Source organism: Branchiostoma lanceolatum, chromosome 10 (genome assembly GCF_035083965.1).
Source record: "Branchiostoma lanceolatum isolate klBraLanc5 chromosome 10, klBraLanc5.hap2, whole genome shotgun sequence".
Classification (NCBI taxonomy): Eukaryota; Metazoa; Chordata; class Leptocardii; order Amphioxiformes; family Branchiostomatidae; genus Branchiostoma; species Branchiostoma lanceolatum.
Window position 1 is genome coordinate 7,416,643 of NC_089731.1, and position 20,040 is coordinate 7,436,682.

At 40.2% G+C, this 20,040-nt stretch overlaps 2 protein-coding genes across 5 annotated transcripts in view; one reads left to right on the top strand and one right to left on the bottom strand.

Annotated features, from left to right (window-relative positions):
• LOC136442917 (lisH domain-containing protein ARMC9-like) overlaps positions 1-20,040 on the top strand; it is a 310,166-nt gene that overhangs the window by 281,206 nt on the left and 8,920 nt on the right. For 2 of the 4 annotated variants that reach the window (XM_066439942.1, XM_066439947.1), the window contains exons 1-14: positions 10,850-10,967; positions 11,973-12,087; positions 13,282-13,407; positions 13,829-13,999; positions 14,446-14,601; positions 15,030-15,147; positions 15,851-15,942; positions 16,380-16,454; positions 16,706-16,792; positions 17,516-17,530; positions 18,000-18,037; positions 18,756-18,876; positions 19,176-19,274; positions 19,605-19,819. In XM_066439942.1, coding sequence (XP_066296039.1) covers positions 12,037-12,087; positions 13,282-13,407; positions 13,829-13,999; positions 14,446-14,601; positions 15,030-15,147; positions 15,851-15,942; positions 16,380-16,454; positions 16,706-16,792; positions 17,516-17,530; positions 18,000-18,037; positions 18,756-18,876; positions 19,176-19,274; positions 19,605-19,819 — 1,364 coding nt within the window. In that variant the 5' untranslated portion in view covers positions 10,850-10,967; positions 11,973-12,036. Of the gene's footprint in view, positions 1-10,849; positions 10,968-11,972; positions 12,088-13,281; positions 13,408-13,828; positions 14,000-14,445; positions 14,602-15,029; positions 15,148-15,850; positions 15,943-16,379; positions 16,455-16,705; positions 16,793-17,515; positions 17,531-17,999; positions 18,038-18,755; positions 18,877-19,175; positions 19,275-19,604; positions 19,820-20,040 lie in introns of those variants that run through there. The other 2 variants (XM_066439943.1, XM_066439944.1) reach the window with 2 other exon arrangements.
• Positions 3,853-10,578, bottom strand: LOC136443365 (peptidyl-prolyl cis-trans isomerase H-like). Its single transcript, XM_066440583.1, has 8 exons — positions 10,474-10,578; positions 9,740-9,804; positions 9,382-9,450; positions 6,187-6,229; positions 5,757-5,849; positions 5,164-5,251; positions 4,568-4,608; positions 3,853-4,334 (listed from the first exon to the last, which is right to left on the bottom strand). The coding sequence occupies exons 1-8, from the start codon at positions 10,573-10,575 to the stop codon at positions 4,266-4,268; spliced, it is 570 nt and encodes a 189-aa protein (XP_066296680.1). The 5' UTR covers positions 10,576-10,578; the 3' UTR covers positions 3,853-4,265.

Here is a 20,040-nt window from a genome sequence, read left to right on the forward strand (position 1 = left end):
GTTATGACTATCTCAGGCTTAGGAAAGTGTTTCAAAATGAAGTTCAGACTCTGAAGAAATAGGGTTTTACCTAATCTCCAAGCAGATCTGTAGCCTCCTTTGCAGGCTCTGAAGCGGCTTTTGGGGGGCTAAATAATACACTTTCTGCAGCAGTCCGTAACTATCAGCCAACCCCGTAACTATCAGACATCCTGTAACTATCAGCCGCCTAGAGCCTGCGCTATTTCGCTGCCTCAAAGCGAAATTAAAATCACGTTAGGGTGATTAACGCAGAGGTGCGAATTTCCTGCCTATGGTAGACCGCACAATAAGAACAGTACACGCACCTCCCCCAGACAGTGCGCTGTTACGTCCCCGTGATACCCGACAATTTTTTTGAGCGGTCAAAATGATTTTTTTCTAAAATACAGAAGTTTAAACTGACTTGTTCGACATTCTTTCGGCATGTCTGACGCCCTTGACAGGGCGGAGGGTGGAACTCGCGGCGTATGGCGGTTTCCCCATCGGAGAGACAAACTTGGGCGATCCGAGCCGTGACACAAGGCATTGATAGCTTCGTCGGCTTTAGCTACGGGCCATGGCAAATCAAGTTGCAATCAGATTTTGCCATCCATTGCCGATGAGCGAATATGATGGTCGTCATTTCACCCGTCCAGGCCCTCTTCTGCTTGTTGTAGACTAGATAAGACAGTTTGTTCCGCTATCGTAGGTAAACAACATGCTGTATGTAAATGAGCAGTCGCGCGTGCGGGCTAAGTTGTAACGTGTTAACTGCTTGTCGCGGACATGCGAATTGCCCCTAACGTGATTTTAATTTCGCTTTGAGTCAGCGAAATAGCGCAGGCTCTAGGCGGCTGATAGTTACAGGATGGCTGATAGTTACAGGATGGCTGATAGTTACGGGGTGGCTGCAGAAAGTGTATTATTTAGCCCCCCCCCCCCCAAAAGCCGCTTCAGAGCCTGCAACGGAGGCTAGCAGATCTCCACGGTGTGCCAAAATCGTATATATGCTAGCCAAAGAAGCTCTGGTCAGCTTACCGGCTGACCGGAGCTTCTCTGGCTAGCATGATTTTGGGCGCACCATGGATGTCTGCTTGGAGATCAGGTTTTACCAGGCCTTTCAGTTAACTAAGTATGGTAGGATACAAGGCAATCCAAGTGTTTCCAAAGTTGTCGTCCTTTCCAGGGAGTTGAAACCCCAATGAATGCCAGTAATAAACACACTGGTTGGTTTGAACAGGTCAGATATAACCTGAGCCATTTGACTATACTTGATTGCCAGATTTGCTGGTCCCTAGTTGTTCCTGATTATCATGTAACCCTGATAGAGTTGACCAATCGATAATTAGAACATTTAGTTAGCAAAATAGTTTATTTGGGGATGAAGAATTTTATAAGTAGCTCCTACTAACAGAAAACCATGGCAAGAAAATTTGATGTTTTAATAGGACAAGATTTAAGATCCTGCCTCAGAACATGCTACTCTCCAAGCTTGTTTTGGACGTTTTTTAGGCGTTTTTATCGGGCTTTCTATTTTGTCAGGTTTCATTTTTGTTTAGTTGGGGACAAAATGAAAACCTGACAAAATAGAAAACCTGACAAAATATGCCTAAAAGGGACGTCCAAAACAAGCGGGAGCCTAACCTCTGCTAAGAGAGTAGGTTTATATGATGTCACAAGGCCTGGTTGGTTCCTAACTTCCTATAGATGATAACCCCAGTGAGTGATACACCTTGACGGTGCACGCACCAGTTCTTCCGCGACAGTGGTCCATGGTAGTCCGCGACAAAAAAGGGACGAAAGGGTTTCGAGGGTCTGGGTTTGAGTTCACATTTCTCAAAATGTGCTTAGAACTGACATTAAATACTAACATGGCTGAAAAGCATATGAATTGGTGTGTTTTGGGTGGAAATTGCGTTTCGATCCGAGCCTTACTTCCGGATATCCATACGCGTTGAAGGTAAACTGCCCGTTTGACCCCGATTGACCTTTGTTGCGTTCTTTTGGCCGTGTTGCATTACCTCGCGCGTCGGGTTATTGTGAAAATCGCAGTGGTAGGATTTTTTTATAATGGGCTTGATTATACCTTGGAGTTTTCTCTTTCTGACACTAACAGTCATTTTCGTGTCAAAAAATTTTGTGATGTGTTTAGTTCCACGGGAAAATGCCAAATTTTGCGCCTCATTTTTGACGGAAAAATACTTTTTCCCTCTTATGTTTACTAAAATTACAAAGGTTGAAGAAACCGAAACTCGTGTTTTCTTGTAGCTAGAGAGATATCCTTCATTCCCATTCAGAGTTGTTTTGGCTCAGAAGTATTTCCTGGAAGAGACGGTCGCTAGACTTGGGGGTGTGCAAACTCGAATTGAGACCCAAAATAAACTAGGGGGTGCCCCCTTGAGGCTGGTCGTTAACTCTTCATTATCCACCACTGAGTTGCCAATATCTGCTCGGACACCACACGGAGCCCAGCGCATCAGATAAACTTGATGTGGAAAGTCTCCCCTGGCAGGCCACAGACTGTGGTGTCGTAACCTGGCCTATCTCCTGGCGCAGACGGTGAACGTCGCCATGGCGATGTTAATATGGTTATCTGTAACCACAGCTGGAGGCACGCTAATGGGAGAGGACATACGATGAGAGTTTGAGGCTTATACTTGGTCTGACAAGTGAAGCTATGCACCACAAACCTGTCACTTTTTAAAGCTTGTTGTGAACGAAAATTGAACAAAGTTTATAAGATAACGTCACCATATCTTGATGTGATCAGTGTTATCAGTGCACACAAGTTGTGCCATCAAATAATGACTAAGATAGGAACTGTCATTTATATCAACACTTCTCAGCTGAAACTGCTTTTAATTTAAATCAATCTTACCAGCCATGTAAATATAATATTTTTGGTTTATTGTAAACTTGCTATTAAGTATCAGCAAAGCTTTGAGAGCAAAGAAGGGAGAAGCCCAATGACTAAGTAACATTGATTAGGGACCATACTACTGAAAAAGTAAATTAGACTTTCACAAACATGTTTATAGGCTCCTAATACACGTACTGCGATGCACTGCAGGTTTCAAGTGGTATGGAAAGTCTGTGCCATAGCTATACACCTTCCTCACGCGCCGGATATGATAGAATGGAAACGAGGCCAATGTGACAAAGAAACAAATAATTTACAGCATCTGCTCCAATTTAGTTTTCCTCCCAAATCACACTACGTTTTAAAATATAATATCTAATTATCAATATCAGAAATAGTGTAATGCATAGAAAAGATGCATCAATTTAGAGCCATGTTAACCAATCCCATAGTCCTGCGCTCTTGTCAAAATGCAAAATAAAAACAGAAATGCAGATATTTGAGACATGCAGACACTTCCTCATTGGTAGATTCCCTATTAACCATGTAACCATTGGTTGAACTGCTAATTGTGTTGGATGGTTAGGATTGGTCTAATGTTGGCCACAAAGGCCTCGTTCTCATTCTATCATGTCCGCCGCGTGAGAAAGATGTATTGCATGAACCTTGGGAGTGCGCCACTTAAACAGACCATGTACATGTCTGCACAAATTTCAACAATAGAACAAAAAACATTTAAACCAGTTTAGAACCTTTGACAATACCATTTTGTCTTGTACAATTTCCCAAAGCATTTTCTTCAGGATTTGCAATTGACGACATATTAAGTATGGGACTGGTGGGTCAGTGATAAATGATTCTTATTGAGTACAAAGCTTTGATTTGCTGCAGTTCATTCATGATACGATAGGGGTGCTGTTGAGCTGCTTCTTTGCCTTGGTTTGGTTTTGCACTACAAAAAAAAAATCAATGCTTTAACTTACAAAGATGTTCAAAAATTGGTTATTTTATTCCCAAGTCAAGATGTTTTAGCCAATACCATGTTTCCTACACCCTATCGATCTATGCAAGAGGAAGATTACAATCAATATTACATTTCTTGGGTTCCGGGTAACATCTACATTTTATTGGAATGATTTTTCAATACACTGATGGTAACAAAAGAGTTTACAATAGCTAAGTCATTATGAAATCTTACACTTTTATTTTTCTTCTTATCACAATTAAACTTTCATATGGTGAGCCTTCTTGCTTTTTACCTCGATTAAGTTGATTTACAAAAGCTCAAAACTATATCTTAAAAATGTCTCTATGAAGACATGCTGTATTTCATACTTAACACAGATACATGGACTACCATATAATGTATATTATTCTACACTTGTCCATCTCGCTCTCACAGTCGTCACATCTCCCCACACTGTGCGACAGTAACAGGGATCTTGGGTTTATTGTTGGGTCCGGTTGGCACGTTCTGAAACATCACGAAAATATGTCAGACAATATAGCACAAAGGAAAACAATGTCCTTTACACACATGCAAAAAGATGTATTTTCAGGTTGTATATGAAGAACTTTATTTTCCAGTGTAGCATCATACTTTTTTGTTTATAAAACTGTGAATGCGGTTGTCTTTCCATACACTAAATGTAGACTAAAGTAGAACAGATGTATTCAAGACAAATTGACCAATCAGCTATCACTTACCTCCACCTTCCGGACTACCAACATTCCGTCCACCACCTTACCTGCAGGAGGAAGGACAGGAATGAGGAAATGCTGCTGAATTTTTGCGGCTCAAAGTTACCACAACTTTCAAGACACTCAGAAGTGAATTTTTTCTGTCCATAACTTTTGTAGAGTAGACACTTTGTATGAGACATGACAAATGTTCAACTGTGTGCAAAACTTATTTGACAGGTTTAACCTTCTCCCTGCTGCCTAACCCCATAACTCCATAACCAATACAGAATTGGTTGCCAACTGGCTACATCAGTGTGCTAAAGGTTTATCAACTTTGAAACAGTAAGCACACGTACATGCATGTAAAATGCCCCCTACGGTCCACAACAGGATCTACATCATACATGTTATGTTCATCAGTGCTCAAATGCTTGCAAACTCCCATGTTGGTTAAGGGAGAGTATGGGAGCCTAGGAACTAACCAGGATGACACTCGGGCTAGCTTGCAACAGCACCAGGGCATACAAAAATGCATTTGTGAGAGACTATTGCCTATGGAATAAACAACATACACAACATCGCCACCTATTGAACCCACAGGTTTTGCAAGCACCACGTACCGAACACCACGTGTTTGCCATCCAGGAAGTCACACTTGGCACAGGTGATGAAGAACTGGCAGCCGTTGGTGCTGGGACCACTATTGGCCTGTGGGACAAAAACAAAACAAGATCCTCAGAAGTCGGATAGATGGGCAAGGTAACAAGGCTTTTTAATGGCTAACCAGAGGGCTGCTAAGAGTGCTGCCTCCAGGACCAATTAATCAAATCATTGTTTCAGGGCTGTCTCCAGATTTAAATTTTAATTTCCACTCGTTATTTGGGATCCCATGTTGTCAATTTTCATCTAAAACCTGTCGATTTAAGCATATGAAAATACAGATCTACTTAACAAGAAAAGAAGAACATCTGTCCAAGAAGGAGGGACGGGTCATGGAGACAGCCCTGGTCTGTTTTTGTTTCATCCCATTCAGTACCCAGGGAAGGAATGAATGAATGGACAGATTAATGAACTTTTAACAATTAGACATGACCATAGCTACACCAAGGTCCCTGGTAATTTTCTGGACAGATATTTAGTAGAAGGCTATTGATCATCTATCAATCAATCAACAAAATCTATTTCTGTGCTTTAGCAGTCTTACTGTACCTACCATGGACAGCATGCCTGGTCCTGTGTGTTTTAGTTTGAAGTTCTCATCAGGGAACGCTCCGCCGTAGATACTGGTCAGTCCTGTACCATCATGCTGGGGAGAGGGAAGGGTTGGGGGTCTTGTAATGATACAGTGGACATACATGAAATATAAAGCTGATATTTACAAAATACTAATCACAAATTCACTAAGACATTTCCCATACATCTTTTGAAATGTTGATTGCTAGACTAAAGGAGTGGTTGGACATAGTATCTTTCAAACTGTAAGAACAGTCAGACTCAGAGGCTATGTGCTTGTCATTAGTTGACCCATTTCCCAGTTTATGTAATACAAAGTTGGTCCCCAAAAGACAAAGTTGAATTCCCCAAATTTCTTACCAATATCATGACAGAGAAAGAAAAAAAAGGACTTTCTCTGCCTTACTCACATTTACAAAATCTCCTCCTTGGATCATGAAGTCTTTGATGACTCTGAGGGAAAAGAGAGAAAGATCTGTAAGTCAATAAACTCTTCATTCGTATCTTTCTGTTTGTGCACATAGTTTGTTTAAATTACAGGTACCAAAACAATATAAAATGGGCAGATAGTAGATACACAAGGGCAGACATCAGGACTCAAGACCGCAGAAACCAGGATTCGACATACATGACATAAGCAAGTTAGCATACACTAAGTAGTAAAGAGTAATTTATCAAAAAGGAGATTTCACATCCCCCATCTTTAAATGTAATACTGTAAATGAAATGCAGAAATGTTCGCGGTGGTTTAATGTTAGCGGTTTTTGCTGTGACCGTTTGACCGCGAACTTAACCATTTGTTTCCAGTACTGTAGCAGTATGTGACTAGCAGGAAAGAAACCGCTAATGATTGGTACATACTATAGACCTCCATCGGACCAGGGCATAGCCTGGATGAACTTGACAAGTCCATAAGTAAAATGGGACCTAAAATTAACTCTGACAATGTGATCATCCTCGGAGACTTTAACACACCTGGTATAAATTGGGATGCTAGCACTACAGATAACACTCAGAGCAGTTCAGGACAGGCACAGAAGCTACTGCACTTAGTGGATAACCATGGCTTATTCCAAACAGTTCAAGAGCCCACTAGGAATGGTAACCTCTTGGACCTGGTCTTAGTCAATAACCCAAACATAATTGAAAAGACCACAGTAGTTCCTGGAATAAGTGACCACGACATGGTATTGGTGGATGTTAACCTGGCACCCAAACAAAACAGGAAACCCAAGAGAAAAGTATATATTCGAACTAAAGCTGATGAACCGGCCATCAAGAGTGACCTTAGTGACTATGCAACAAACTTTAACAAACGAACTGAGGATATGTCCGTGACACAGAAATGGGACGATTTTAAAGACAAAATGAAGCACACGATGAACTTCCATATCCCTAGTAAAACAACATCAAGCAGATACAACTTGCCTTGGTTCAACAGAAATCTAAGAAGGCATTGTCGTAAGAAACAACGTCTTTACAACAAAGCTAAGAGAACAGGACAAGAAGACGACTGGAACAAATACAAAAGGGTTAAGAAGGGGGTACAGAAAAGCATAAGAGCAGCCCATTCAAAATATGTGGCAGACATACTGGGGGAAGCCATAATCGACAAACCCAAAACATTCTGGTCGTACATAAAAGGCCTAAGGAGAGACGTTGTTGGCGTAGCCCCTCTAAAGATGGGGAATTCCATCGTCAGTGATAGTGAGAAAAAAGCAGAGGCACTCAGTTCACAGTTTAAAAGTGTGTTTACAGAGGAAGACACAACGAACATGCCAACTCTCGGACAGTCTTGTACCCCTCCCATGGAACACATAGAGATTTCCCCTAATGGTATCGAAAAAATGCTTCAAGGTCTTAATCCATCTAAAGCATCTGGTCCAGACCAAATACCACCTTGGTTCCTCAAAATGACAGCCACCGAAATAGCACCTGTGCTAACCAATATTTTCCAACACTCGCTAGACACAGGAGAAATTCCCAAAGACTGGAGGGAAGCAAATATATGTGCCATTTTTAAAAAGGGAGATAGAGCGATCCCCAGCAACTACAGACCTGTTTCATTGACCTGTATATCCTGCAAACTACTTGAACACATTATCCACAGCCATGTCATGAAGCACTTAGAAAGTTACAACATTTTGACGGACTATCAACATGGATTCAGAGCAAAGCGATCCACAGAAACACAACTTATATTAACAGTTCACGACATAGCGGGTGCACTGAACAGTAAAAAACAGGTGGATCTAGCAATACTTGATTTTACTAAAGCCTTCGATAAAGTCCCACATAGTAGACTCATCTCAAAACTGGAGTACTATGGAATTCAAGGCACTACACTAAACTGGTTAAAGGCTTTCTTGACCGATAGGGAACAGACGGTTGTGGTAGAAGGGAAGGCCTCAGCTCCAGTTAGAGTTGCGTCAGGCGTCCCTCAAGGAACTGTTTTGGGACCATTACTCTTTCTCTTGTACATAAATGACTTGCCAGACCAGCTTGATTCAAATGTGAGGTTATTTGCCGACGACTGCCTGTTATATATAGAGTTATCTACACAGAATGATTCACAACTCCTGCAAGCAGATCTGAACGCCCTCGAGGAATGGCAAAGCAAATGGCTTATGCAGTTTAATCCGGAAAAATGCTACATCATGCACATAACAAACAAACGGACCCCAGTTGTAACCACCTACCAGTTCTGTGGACAGGCTCTAGCAACAACAAAAAGCCACCCATACCTAGGCGTTACATTAACAACTGGACTGAAGTGGGGTACCCATATTAACAAAGTAACAACTAAGGCTAAGCAGACATTGGGAGTGATCAAACGTAATTTGTGGGCATGCCCAGCAAAGGTAAAATCACTTGCATACACGTCTCTAGTAAGACCAAACCTTGAATATGCTGCAACAGTATGGGATCCATACACAAAGAAAGACAAGGATAAACTGGAGAGGGTGCAGAACCAAGCTGCCAGGTTCTGCATGAACAACTATGACAGGGGTGCTAGTGTCACTAAAATGAAAGCAGATCTACAGTGGAAGTCACTTGAAGACAGAAGAAAAATATCCAGGCTTTGCATGATGTACAAAATGACTAATAAACTTGTGGATGTACCGACTGATAATTATCTAATACCAGCCCAGAAAAGGACAAGAAATAGTCATGCCTTTAAGTACCAGAGTTATAAACCAAGGATTGATGTGTTCAAAAATTCGTTTTTCCCGAGAACCATAGTAGAATGGAACTCGTTGTCATCAGATGCTGTAGGAACACCTTCACTAAATAGCTTCAAAGAACGATTGCAGTCAGATGAGCAAAAGTTAGGTGTGACAGGCCGTTCAGTGTAATATAACCAGCTGCTGCCGCGCCGCGTGCCTGCGAAGCTGGTGTGTTACGCCGATGGGCGGTTATACCGGCTATACAGATACAGATACAGAAGTGCTGCCGCAAACTTAAAACCATCGCAAACACTCCATTTTCGCCTTAGCGCGAAATAAAAACCATGCAAACTTAAATGCATTTACAGTATTGAATCCTGGAAATAAGACTTAATAGAAAGCCTTTGAAGCACACCAAGCTGGTACAAGTATACTGACCTGTGGAACGATGACCCCTTGAACCCGATGGGCACACCATCCTTTCTGTGTTCTCCTGTGCAAAGTACTCTGTAGGAAAAAGTGAGGGACAATCGATGAAAGTCAAGTTTGATCCTACGTTTCCCTGATGAATGGCACACATAATTTGTCTAGCCTGAGTACCATCCTCCGTAGTAACCACTGGCTCAATCTTTTCGCTTGGTTAGCGAGCAAAAAGATATTCAAATTTCAATGCTCAATTTATGGCATGTAGTTTTTAAAGAAAACATTTCATACTTTATCGTATTGTCTAAAATTACTAAATCATACACAAACTTTTGACAGGACAAGGGCCATCAAGAGCACTGAAGTGACCCACCTGAAATTCTCAGCAGTCTTTGGAACGATGTCTGCAAACAGCTCCATTTGTATCCTGCCGATTTCCTGAAATCAAACAAAAGATAACAAAGGATTAACTTGGAGTTGCTGAAAATTACATCAGCAAAGGACCGCGCTACCTGGCAAGTCATGATAAGAGGAGTATGGAGTGCTATCTGTGATGATGATAGCAGTTTTTATTTTTTATTTTTTTTTCCATTTGATTCCAATAATTATCATTAACAAGTATCAAGTACAGGATATGTTTTGCATATTAGCTTACGGCTAACAAGAACATTTACAAAAACAAACAGGAGGTTGCTGTTCTTCAAACACAGGGTGGTCCCCTGGTGGAATGGACTCCCAGAAGAAGTAATCAACGCTCCCTCAGTCAATGCCTTCAAAGCCAGATTCGACAGGTACATGGAAGTTCATCCTGTTAAGTACAACCACAGAGCTTTGGAACACCCACACAAACCCACCATGACAGTTGAGTGAAAAGGAATTCAACAATGAAGCGCGGTCTAAACTGGAACAGTCCTACCTGACCGAAAATTCTACTCTACTCTACTCTACTCATATTGAAGTCTGCATGGAAAGCACATGTGTATGCCCCCCTCCCCCTACAATATTTACAATTCTTCGCGCTGTGTCAAACAAAACAAAGATACATATAAAACATATGACAACTTAAGACTCCGTCTCAGACTTCCCCACCCTAATGACGGAACTCACCTGTCCACCGACTGAGATATCGAAGAAAACAATGGGATTTGTGGCGTTGGAGGGCTTCACGTCCGCCATGTTTGAAAGACCCGGTGGAATAGTCCACTGCATGAAATTATAGGGTAAAATGAAAGTTATCGATTATTATTCTGACCTTTAACAACGATAACTTCATTAAAATTACTTTTAAAAACATATTAATATTAGTATAGTTGGAGATGATAGTATTTAGTATTTTATTAGGTACTTTAACTGCTATTAATCAATTTACCGTTGAAATGTGATGTCCCTAATAATATGAAGTGGTATAAGCCATTTGGAGAGCCTAAGACTCTCAGTGAAAGTAATGCTGATTGGTTGCTGCTTCTACAACAGCCAATCGTAGCCAAGATAACAATCATCTTTCGATAGGTGTAATACCTTTGCTGGGAAGACGATGTTGCTGTAGACTGTTCTGTTTCCAAGGACATTTCATCGCTCAAAGGCAAGATCGGGACCGCTAGGTGAGTTTCTTGTGTAGTACTGCTCGTGTAGAAAGCTGTTTGTAATTGTTGAAAGTGAATAATGTGGGGAAAATGGTGAATGCTTAGTTTTTGTGGACGTTTTGAGGAAGCGCTTGTAGCTTAGGACGCTTACAACACGGTAGATCGACATGGGGGGGGGGGGGATTCTTGAAGGTGTTGATATTTGGTATGGCCGTAACGTCTTATGGAGGTCATCTTTGAGCTTGTACTTGCAGTAGTACTTCATGGGTAAATACTCTCTTATTGGCGTCGTGGCTGGCGAGTGGAAAGTAAAAATAAAGTAAAATAAAGTGAAAGTACATTTAAGATATTTTTCTGCAAATGATTTCTTAGCAAAACTTATCATAACTTATTAAGTGAACATTGGCCAGTTGTTTGTGAATGTTCCCTCTCCATGTCTGTGTTGTTTTTAAAATTTAGATTGAAACATAAAATCAACAAAAACTAAAACTCTTGGCTTAGCACAAAAGTAATGTTGTACCGTTGTTGTGTATTTGTTCAGCTGACATAGAAAGTGGTTTTAAGTAGAGTGAACAAAACTTGAGTGTAACAGACTAACTAACACTAACAGTGTGCTGAAGACGAGAACACTGGGCTGCAGAATTCAGTATTCACTTAGTCAGTGTCTGGCCTTTCAAATTGAACTATTATATGATAATATTATACTTAGTATTCTATTCATTTACTAAGTATTGGTTTGGCCGAAACACATACATGTACAGCCAAGGTTGCCAGCCTATCGGTATTGTAATATATTAGTTTATTACTATAAAAATATCGTTTGCAGACAATCAAATGTCAAGATTTTCTTTTAAAGCTTAGAAAAACATTACATGTATGTTAACTGCTTAATTTTTTACTGTACTGTCATACCATTTTACAGGACCAATTTTCATGACAATATGCATGTACAGTATGTTGGACTATTGTACCACAGTTGTCTGTGACTGTGAGATGACTGTCATGGATCACTTGTCTTCCCAGATAAACAGTAGCAGAAGTAGGATGTTGTTGTGACACCTGCCTGCAGTGTGACTGTGCTGGCACCATGGGAGATCTGGTGGCATTTGAGGCTGAACTTAACAACATTGTCAAAGAGGTAAACTTGAATTAGAAGGCATTCGTTTATTTTTAAAGAAGCGATGCTGAGCTGTCCAGAGTTATCAACAAGCTATTGTTATACATGTATCAATATGTATGTACTACTTCTAAATTTCAGTACATTGTACTTTCTTATCTCTCTATCTATTTTTCTAGCTACATGAAAGAATGATTAAGACTTGATCATGGATTGAATTAAATTGATCAAAAGATGTCAATATACAGTAACAGTGCAGTACAGTATAGTTACTATAGTACGTGAACAATATGACTGGAGAATAATTTGAGAATTATTGAGTTGTTTGATTTATTTTATATTTTTATGTAATGCTCTTATATGTGTCTAAACTTCATCAACATATTAGCAATTCGGTACATGTTTGTCTGTTTTTGGCTTCTTGGTACAATGGTAGCAATGGGTATTATGCCATGTTATAGTATATACCACTAGTATTGCCGGTATTCCATGTCACCATGGTCTTCTTCTTCTACGGGTACGGGTACTTAGGGAGGGGGTGGTCGCTGTGTTTCTTGCAGTTCGTTTTGGGCTTTAGCTCCTCAAAGGGCAGGGGTGCTAATCCCTGTCTGCCACCCTACAGCTGGGTGGCGGTGAGTACCCATGGTAGCAACACACATGTAATTTGATGTCCTTGGATATGCAATATGAAAGGGTTCAGTCAAGTGACTTGGGCTGTCCATTCTTCCTCATGCAATTCATTGCATTCATTCCCATTGTGTATACTGCAATGTTATAGTCACTTTTGAACTGACTAGTCTATTCTATAGCAATTTTCTTCTTTTTGTGCACACAGTAGTATTCAGTGTACAGTAGTTGGAAATGACTCATGTCGTCCAAAATACTATGACTTTGTCTGAACCCAATTTGATAGAAATCCCATGTCTGAATTGATGGCCCTGGCTAGTATAGTGCACTGTGTTCTGCATTATTTATAGACTGTACCATAATTACAGAGTGATGTCCTGTGTCTAGTGACCAATTTGAAAGTTTGAGATAAAAGGCCCCAAGGGTACAATGATAAATGCATGGTTGCATTTGCATCTTTCCCAGCCATTTTACTAGTTTACACTGTTGATTCAAAGTGTCACAAAGATTGAATGTACTTTTATATAGAGATAATGTACAGTTAAAGCTTTTATAATAATTTTTACTTTTGTATCCCTTGCTGTACAGTATCTGGACTTTCGTAGTTATGAAGACACCTCCGCCACGTTTGAGGAGGAATGCTCCAGGAAGGGCAAACCCTCGCCCATCTCAGGCGGGCGGGTTAAGAACGATGAGAAGAAACTGGGTTTACAGGTGGGATCTTTAGTATATTGTATATGTTATGTCCCATAGCCTTTTTGAGGCCGTAGGGGCAGTGGGTTGATAATCCACTGTGTGTAAGGCATGGTATTGGAAGGCGGAGCCCATCCCTCTCCTTCCACAGCCTTTTACCTGCCCAACTGAAGTCAGGTACCCATTTTTACCTGGGTGGAAGGAGGAAAGTTGTGTTTAGTGCCTTTCCCAAGGACCCAAAGTTGGTGGCACGTCAGGTGATTTGAACCCAGGACCTGTGGGTTCTGGGCCAAACAGCCTAACTGTTATGCTAACATGATGCCTTATGAAATATCTGATTTTACAAATTTATAAGTTCTTGGGATTTGGGGCTATGGTTAAAACCTTGTTTTCATTTTCCTATATTGTATTACTCTTAATTTGGTGACTCCTGTTTTCCTAGCGTGAGTTCCTGACCCTGTTTGACCATGGCGAGAGGCGGGATTTCTTTGTGCTGTGGGATCAGCACATCCCGTCCTACGTCAGGAAGGACGACTCCGTCAGCCAGAAACTGGAGTTTTACCTCCATATCTACTTTGCCATCTACCCAATCAAGTATGGACAGGGCAAAAATGTGAGTTCTGGCAGAAATGTGTGACATAGTTAAGTGGACACCAGCTTTCTTTAAAATATGATTGGAATGTATTTAAAGCTTTTATTACAGACTACACAATCATGTATTCTATCCTTCAGGTAATATGTAGTAGGTAGTATGTAAGACAATGTCAGCAATGTGATATGTGAAAAGGATGAATTTGTCCTATGATTATTTGATAAGAGATTATTCTAGGTTTTGTTGTGATTCTTTTTTGTCCCACCGAGATATGCCTAAAATAAGTCTGACATTTGTGAAAATGAAAATTTTCTAAATTTTCTGGTCAATTCGTATGTATGTAAGTAGTAGGGAATGGAAAACACAAAACTTGAGTCAGGCATTTCTAATGGTTTACCTTAGAGATGAGATGATGTACCCCATAGACCAAATGTGTACATGTTTTATCATACTTTTCTCATCTGCAGAGCAAAGCCAAGATGGACGAAGCCATGTCAGCATTTAAAGACTACCTCGAGACGGGTGGGGCTACTCTTAGCCAGACTACGGAGTTCCTACCTTTCTACGCGCTACCCTTCGTACCCAACCCACGCGCTCACCCCTCGTTCAAGGAGCTCTTCTCTGTGAGTATTGTCTATCATTTTGTTATTGGAGAGGAAAAGAGATGAATGTTGAGTTTAGGAAGCAAGCTGAATGAAATGATCCAAGAAATGTGTATCTGTAGCTGGAAAACATACTAGGAAATTGGAAAATATGATTAATTTACTGTAAATCTAGAAAAATTCATCGTATTTTTAAGGATATCCCCCTAAGAAACCATTCTGGCATTACAGTAGCTTAGAGTATATTATTATTTATTTTTTTGAACGATAAACTTACATGCACAGGAAATGGCTTGTGCTCTCTTGAATATGTGCATTTTGCTACAATAGGCTATTAAAAGGATAAGTTTTTAGAAAAAAAATGCTTAAAAAGAATCATACACTCATGAAAGCAAAAACATCACAGATATCTTGTTTCCTAAAATCACCCCCCTTCCATTCCTTTGCAGGAATCTTGGGTTCCTGACTTGAAGATGAGACTGGAGAAGTTCCTGACCTTGACCCTGAAGTCTGCGTCCCAGCCGAGACTGTTTGACATGTACAGGGACGGTGGCTCCGTCAGCAAAGGTGAGGGAAACTGTGAGGTCCATGGCAGGGAAGTTTTGCAGTCTGTATCTTGACATCCAAGTCAGGGCCCGGTCAGACTGTTTGCGTGAACAAAAAACCAAACCAAGAAATACATGCAAAATTTATGTTCATGACTACCTCTTGTTCCCACAAACAACCTGACCAGACCTAGTTTGGTAAGCACGTCGGCAGAGTGTAAGCGTTTAAGGTCGTGTTTGCTTTATTTAATGTTGATATCCAAACAGGTTTATCTAAATGTGTCCAAATACATAATCTTACGCAACGGCTGCTACACCAATGTAACGTTGACCAAAGAGACCAAAAGAGACTTGGCAGATATAAATGGCAGGCTAATTACTGTACGTGCATTACGGTCTGTTGACTTGTTGGTTCGGTATAAATGTGACCCTAGCATTGGGCAAGTTGCTAAATGAGTAATGTTTACCACAAATGAATAAATTCATAAATTTATAAATTCATTAACTGATTTACTATGAACTTATGGTAGTTAAATTTTTTGGTACTCTTACCAAGTTGCTAAATGAGTAATGTTTGTCAATGCTAGGGTCACATGTATAAATTCATTAATTCATAGTAAACGATTTACTATGAACTTATGAAGTAGTTTTTGGGTACTCTAACAAATGATAGAATGGCAAGGCAAACAAATGAAATATTTTAAACATGTGTCTCCTGTGTGCAGAGATGTTAGGACAGATGCAGAACATGCAGCAGCAGGTGGTGGATGCTGAGAAGAGAACCATGACATACATGAAGAGATACAACAAGATGCAGGTACTGTTATTACACTGAAAGCACATCTGTGTTAGCAGATAATATAGGGTTAATGACCCAGCCTGAGGTGTATACAGTGTCATAATGTACGGTCCGTTCCGAAATAACAAATTATTAAACCACACAGAAGTGAGGGAGGCAAAAGGTAGCCTTCTCATTGGTCAACATCATCTGGCTATATGATGATATATTGTGAAGTACTAAGCAGCTGATTCAACACACAGAAAGGTTAATGATGCACTACACAAATTTTCTTCATTGGTCTTCCTTGGGTACTGCAAATCTTGAAATGTTTGCAGCGGTTTTATTTTTGCAGTTTTTGCTGTAACCTCTAATAGCAAAATCTTAACAGGGAGAATATGTGATATGTTATTCTACTGTAATACCCATACCATATTTTTTTACATAAAAACCCACATTTTTACCTTTCCCCCCAGGGCGACTATCACAACCTGATAGGAATCACGGCAGAACTTGTGGACTCTCTGGAAAACTGTGTGCACGGTGACATGGTGAGGCCTTCTTTAACTTCTATGCGTTGAACTTTTCCTACTTTCTCTGTAAATTAACTCCAATACAAGATAAATACATGACAATGTGTGTAACGAAAAATTACTTGATGAGATCTGTAAAAAGAAAGTGAACGCTACTGGAAAGAGTTTTAGTCCTTTATAGGACAGGACGTTAAGCTGTTGTGATCTTCAGGGAGCTAGACTGGTTTGAGATCACTTTTGTCCCATTAACGAGTTATTGTAATTAACAGGTGACTCCCGAGTATCTCCAAGGCGTGTGTAATCGACTCTTCAGTAACCAGATGAGACAGACCATGGATTTCACCAGGCCCGGCACGGTAAGTTTCCTTCATACACTCCCGATATATAGTGCGTTTTGCAAGCAACACACAAATATTTGTTTGTGAAATGGTGATGATTTCAACATTGATTTTGGCATGTTGTTTTGTTACGCTTGCTGGTTGTCATTTTTAATTTGGTACTTAAAAGTCTCTTGTACCAATTGTACATAGATTATTAACTTAAATCAGTGCCTGTATTACAAGCTTGTTGACATAAATGATAATAATTGGTTTTCATGTCAGAAAAATCCCCCTAGATATCATATGAGGTATGGAATAAAAAATATTGGGACTCAATGATATGATGTTACATACAATATTGATTGGAGGATATCTCGTTGACAGAATGTTGTTTTGCCAACTTAGTAGATTATTTTAGAGAATATTTAGTTGATTTGCTAGACTTAGAGACTCTTTTTTTGTTGGCTTCTTTTCTTTTACATGGTGTAGATCAATTAGATTCTGTAGTTCTTGGGTAGTATGAGAGGGAAACTGAACTGCAAGAATAAGAAGATTATGTTTCGGTTCACAACTTCTTGTTTTCCTACTTTTATTTCTTTGGTCTAAGGAACAAGGAACTTAATTACTGCGGCCTAATGGTTTTTCCCATGAGTTTGTTTTTTCCAGAATTCACGCTGAAGTTTGTTGTGTTTTTGCACCCTTTTTCCTCCTCTCCTCCTCTCTTCTCCTCCCTCTCTCCGTTGTGTTGCGGCTCTCTAGCCTGATTATTACCAGGTAACTATGGCGACCAAACTGCTATTACTTTATTACCATGGTGACGGTGGTGACATAAGCATGATGGGTACATGTATTTGCATGATGAATTTAAGTCCTGCATGTTTGCCTGGGTGCAAGGAGGGTTTTTTCCAGCTCTAGATTTAATTTCCTCTTTCCTCTGAGTCATTTGACTGAGCAATCTTCTGGGTTAGCGTAAAACGTTAAATGTCTGTGCCATTCCAGAATGTGAAATCTGGGACATCATTTGCTTGGTCACATGATGCAATTATACATTGTGACATTTAGCTTTATGATACCGAAGTGTTAGTTTTTTTTAATGTCTGATCAGATATATGACAAAAACAGATTTGGTTGGAATTTTGAACATGTCATACATGAATTATAACTGTGAACTTCAAGGTATTGCATGTTTTCAATGTTGTATCACAGTCGCTTTAATTCTTACGAAGTCAACATTTCTTTCCAGGCTGGAGCAGCACTGAGGGAATCCATTGCTCCACAAAGGTGAGATTTCAAACTGTTATCATGTTCTTCTTTCTTCTGACAACTGAAAAGAAGCTATTTTTTGGTTGATCAGGTTTCAGGCTACCTAATACATGTCCTTAGTAATAAGTGGTTGTGTACAAAGTAGCTAATGTTGTTGTTATGTTGTAACTTGTCAGAAATACACCATGCAGTATCTGCAAAGTTAGTTTCTAAAAAGCTAAAAACTAAAATCTGGAGAAGCTAGACTGATGTGAAATGCAGAAAAATGGATCCCTAGAAAAGAAGTTTGCAACAGACCTGATGCATCTTATAGATGTGCCTCATGTCTTTAAGTGGAAGAGACTTTCATTCTTGTATAGTACTCTTTAGCCATAGCCGATGCTGTAGGGCCGATGTGAATTAGGGTTTTACCATGATCAATATTGACCTACGGGGGCCATATAATTTCTTTATGTTTGTACAGAAACATGATAATTTTCTTCCAGTTCATAATCAAAATCATAGCATATATAAAGTGAGAGAAGCTTAGATTAATTACGTGTGAACAATAATTACATGCTGCTACATGTATGTTGCTGTTCCAATCCTGACTGTGTCCCAGAAAAGGCCTGTTAATTCCTTTCATTCATCATCAAAATCATAACTTAGCGAGAGAAGCTTAAATTAATTATGTGTGAACAATGCATGCTGCTACACTGCTGTTCCCGTCCTAACTGTGTCCTATACTGTCCCACAGTCAGAAGAAGCCTGTGGACGAACCAGGGCTGCTGCCGTCGCTGGACTACGACAGCGTGAAGCGCGACATGACGCACGGCCCGGAGCGAATCAGGGCACTGCTGCTCCAGGCTCTCAGATGGGTCAGTGTAAACAACAACAACAACAATAGAATAACAACAACAATTACATTAAGTAGGGTCTGAGGACAATGAAAAAAATGGAAAATTAATTTGTGCAAGTAATATCATATTTCCCTGTTCTAGACTTGCAACAGTGTGTAACTTATAAGTTATAACTGAATACACTGTTATGTTCCTGTGTGTCATGTAGTTTTTTCCAGTCATGTTTGTTGATTAGGACCACAGGAAGAGTAGCTGCAATGTACTTGTATATTGTTATTTAAAGCTAATTGTGGATCCGAATAAACTCTCACTACCAGAGACTGACGCGTTCGGCAGCAGGGGAGCAGCGCAACACGGTCCTAGCAGCGTACATCAACAACGACCTTCTGGGGTGCACGGTGGAAGGGCCGCACAGGGTGAGGGAATAGACCATTCAGTTCATAATCTTTACTGCAAATTCATGGCCAAAAGCTTATTGCAAGTGTTCACATACTAAATATACGTCCTTAACAGATAGTGAAAATCAAGTAAAGTAAATGTAACAGTTACGTACCCATATGCACAAATATCTAGGTGCACCGAATGATAAAAAATTGGATGCACAGCCACAATTTTGGGTGCACAAAAGTGCATATGCATCCAGTATTTTGAGCCCCGAACAGGTTAATGCAGTACATATACATACATGTACAGTAGTACAGTACATGAAACAGGTATCTATAATGATTTTTTCTGAACTCTTCCAGCAAGCAGTGTTGGACATGCTGAGTTCCCCTAGTGAGGTGGTGCGACAGTACACAGCACGTCTGTTCAACACGTTCGCGTCCCTTGCGGAGGGTCGGTCGTACCTGGCACAGTGCACGGAAGTGTTGCAGGTGTTGGAGGATACGCTGAAAGCCGAGGATAAGGACTCCATCACGCGGGAAAATGTGCTCGGAGCCCTACAGAAACTGAGCTTAAGGTATAGTAACAAAACAATTTACATGACTATTGTGTGTTCCAAATTCAAGGTTGATTTGATTGGTTATGAAAACTGTTAATCGCAAACTTAATCTCATTTGTAACATTTTGTGTATGTAAATCGTCTGTATCTCTATCTGCATCTGTATAGCCGGTATAACTGCCCTTTGGCATAACACACCAACTTCACAGGCACACAGTGCAGCAGCAGCTGGTTATATT

Coding starts and splice junctions, on each gene's coding strand:
- LOC136443365 (XM_066440583.1), bottom strand. CDS start 10,575: ATGCAGTGGACTATTCCACCGGGTCTTTCAAACATGGCGGACGTGAAG. Junction 9,451..9,739: donor AAGACTGCTGAGAATTTCAG/GTGGGTCACTTC, acceptor TTTTTCCTACAG/AGTACTTTGCACAGGAGAAC. Junction 4,335..4,567: donor TGGTAGTCCGGAAGGTGGAG/GTAAGTGATAGC, acceptor GTGATGTTTCAG/AACGTGCCAACCGGACCCAA.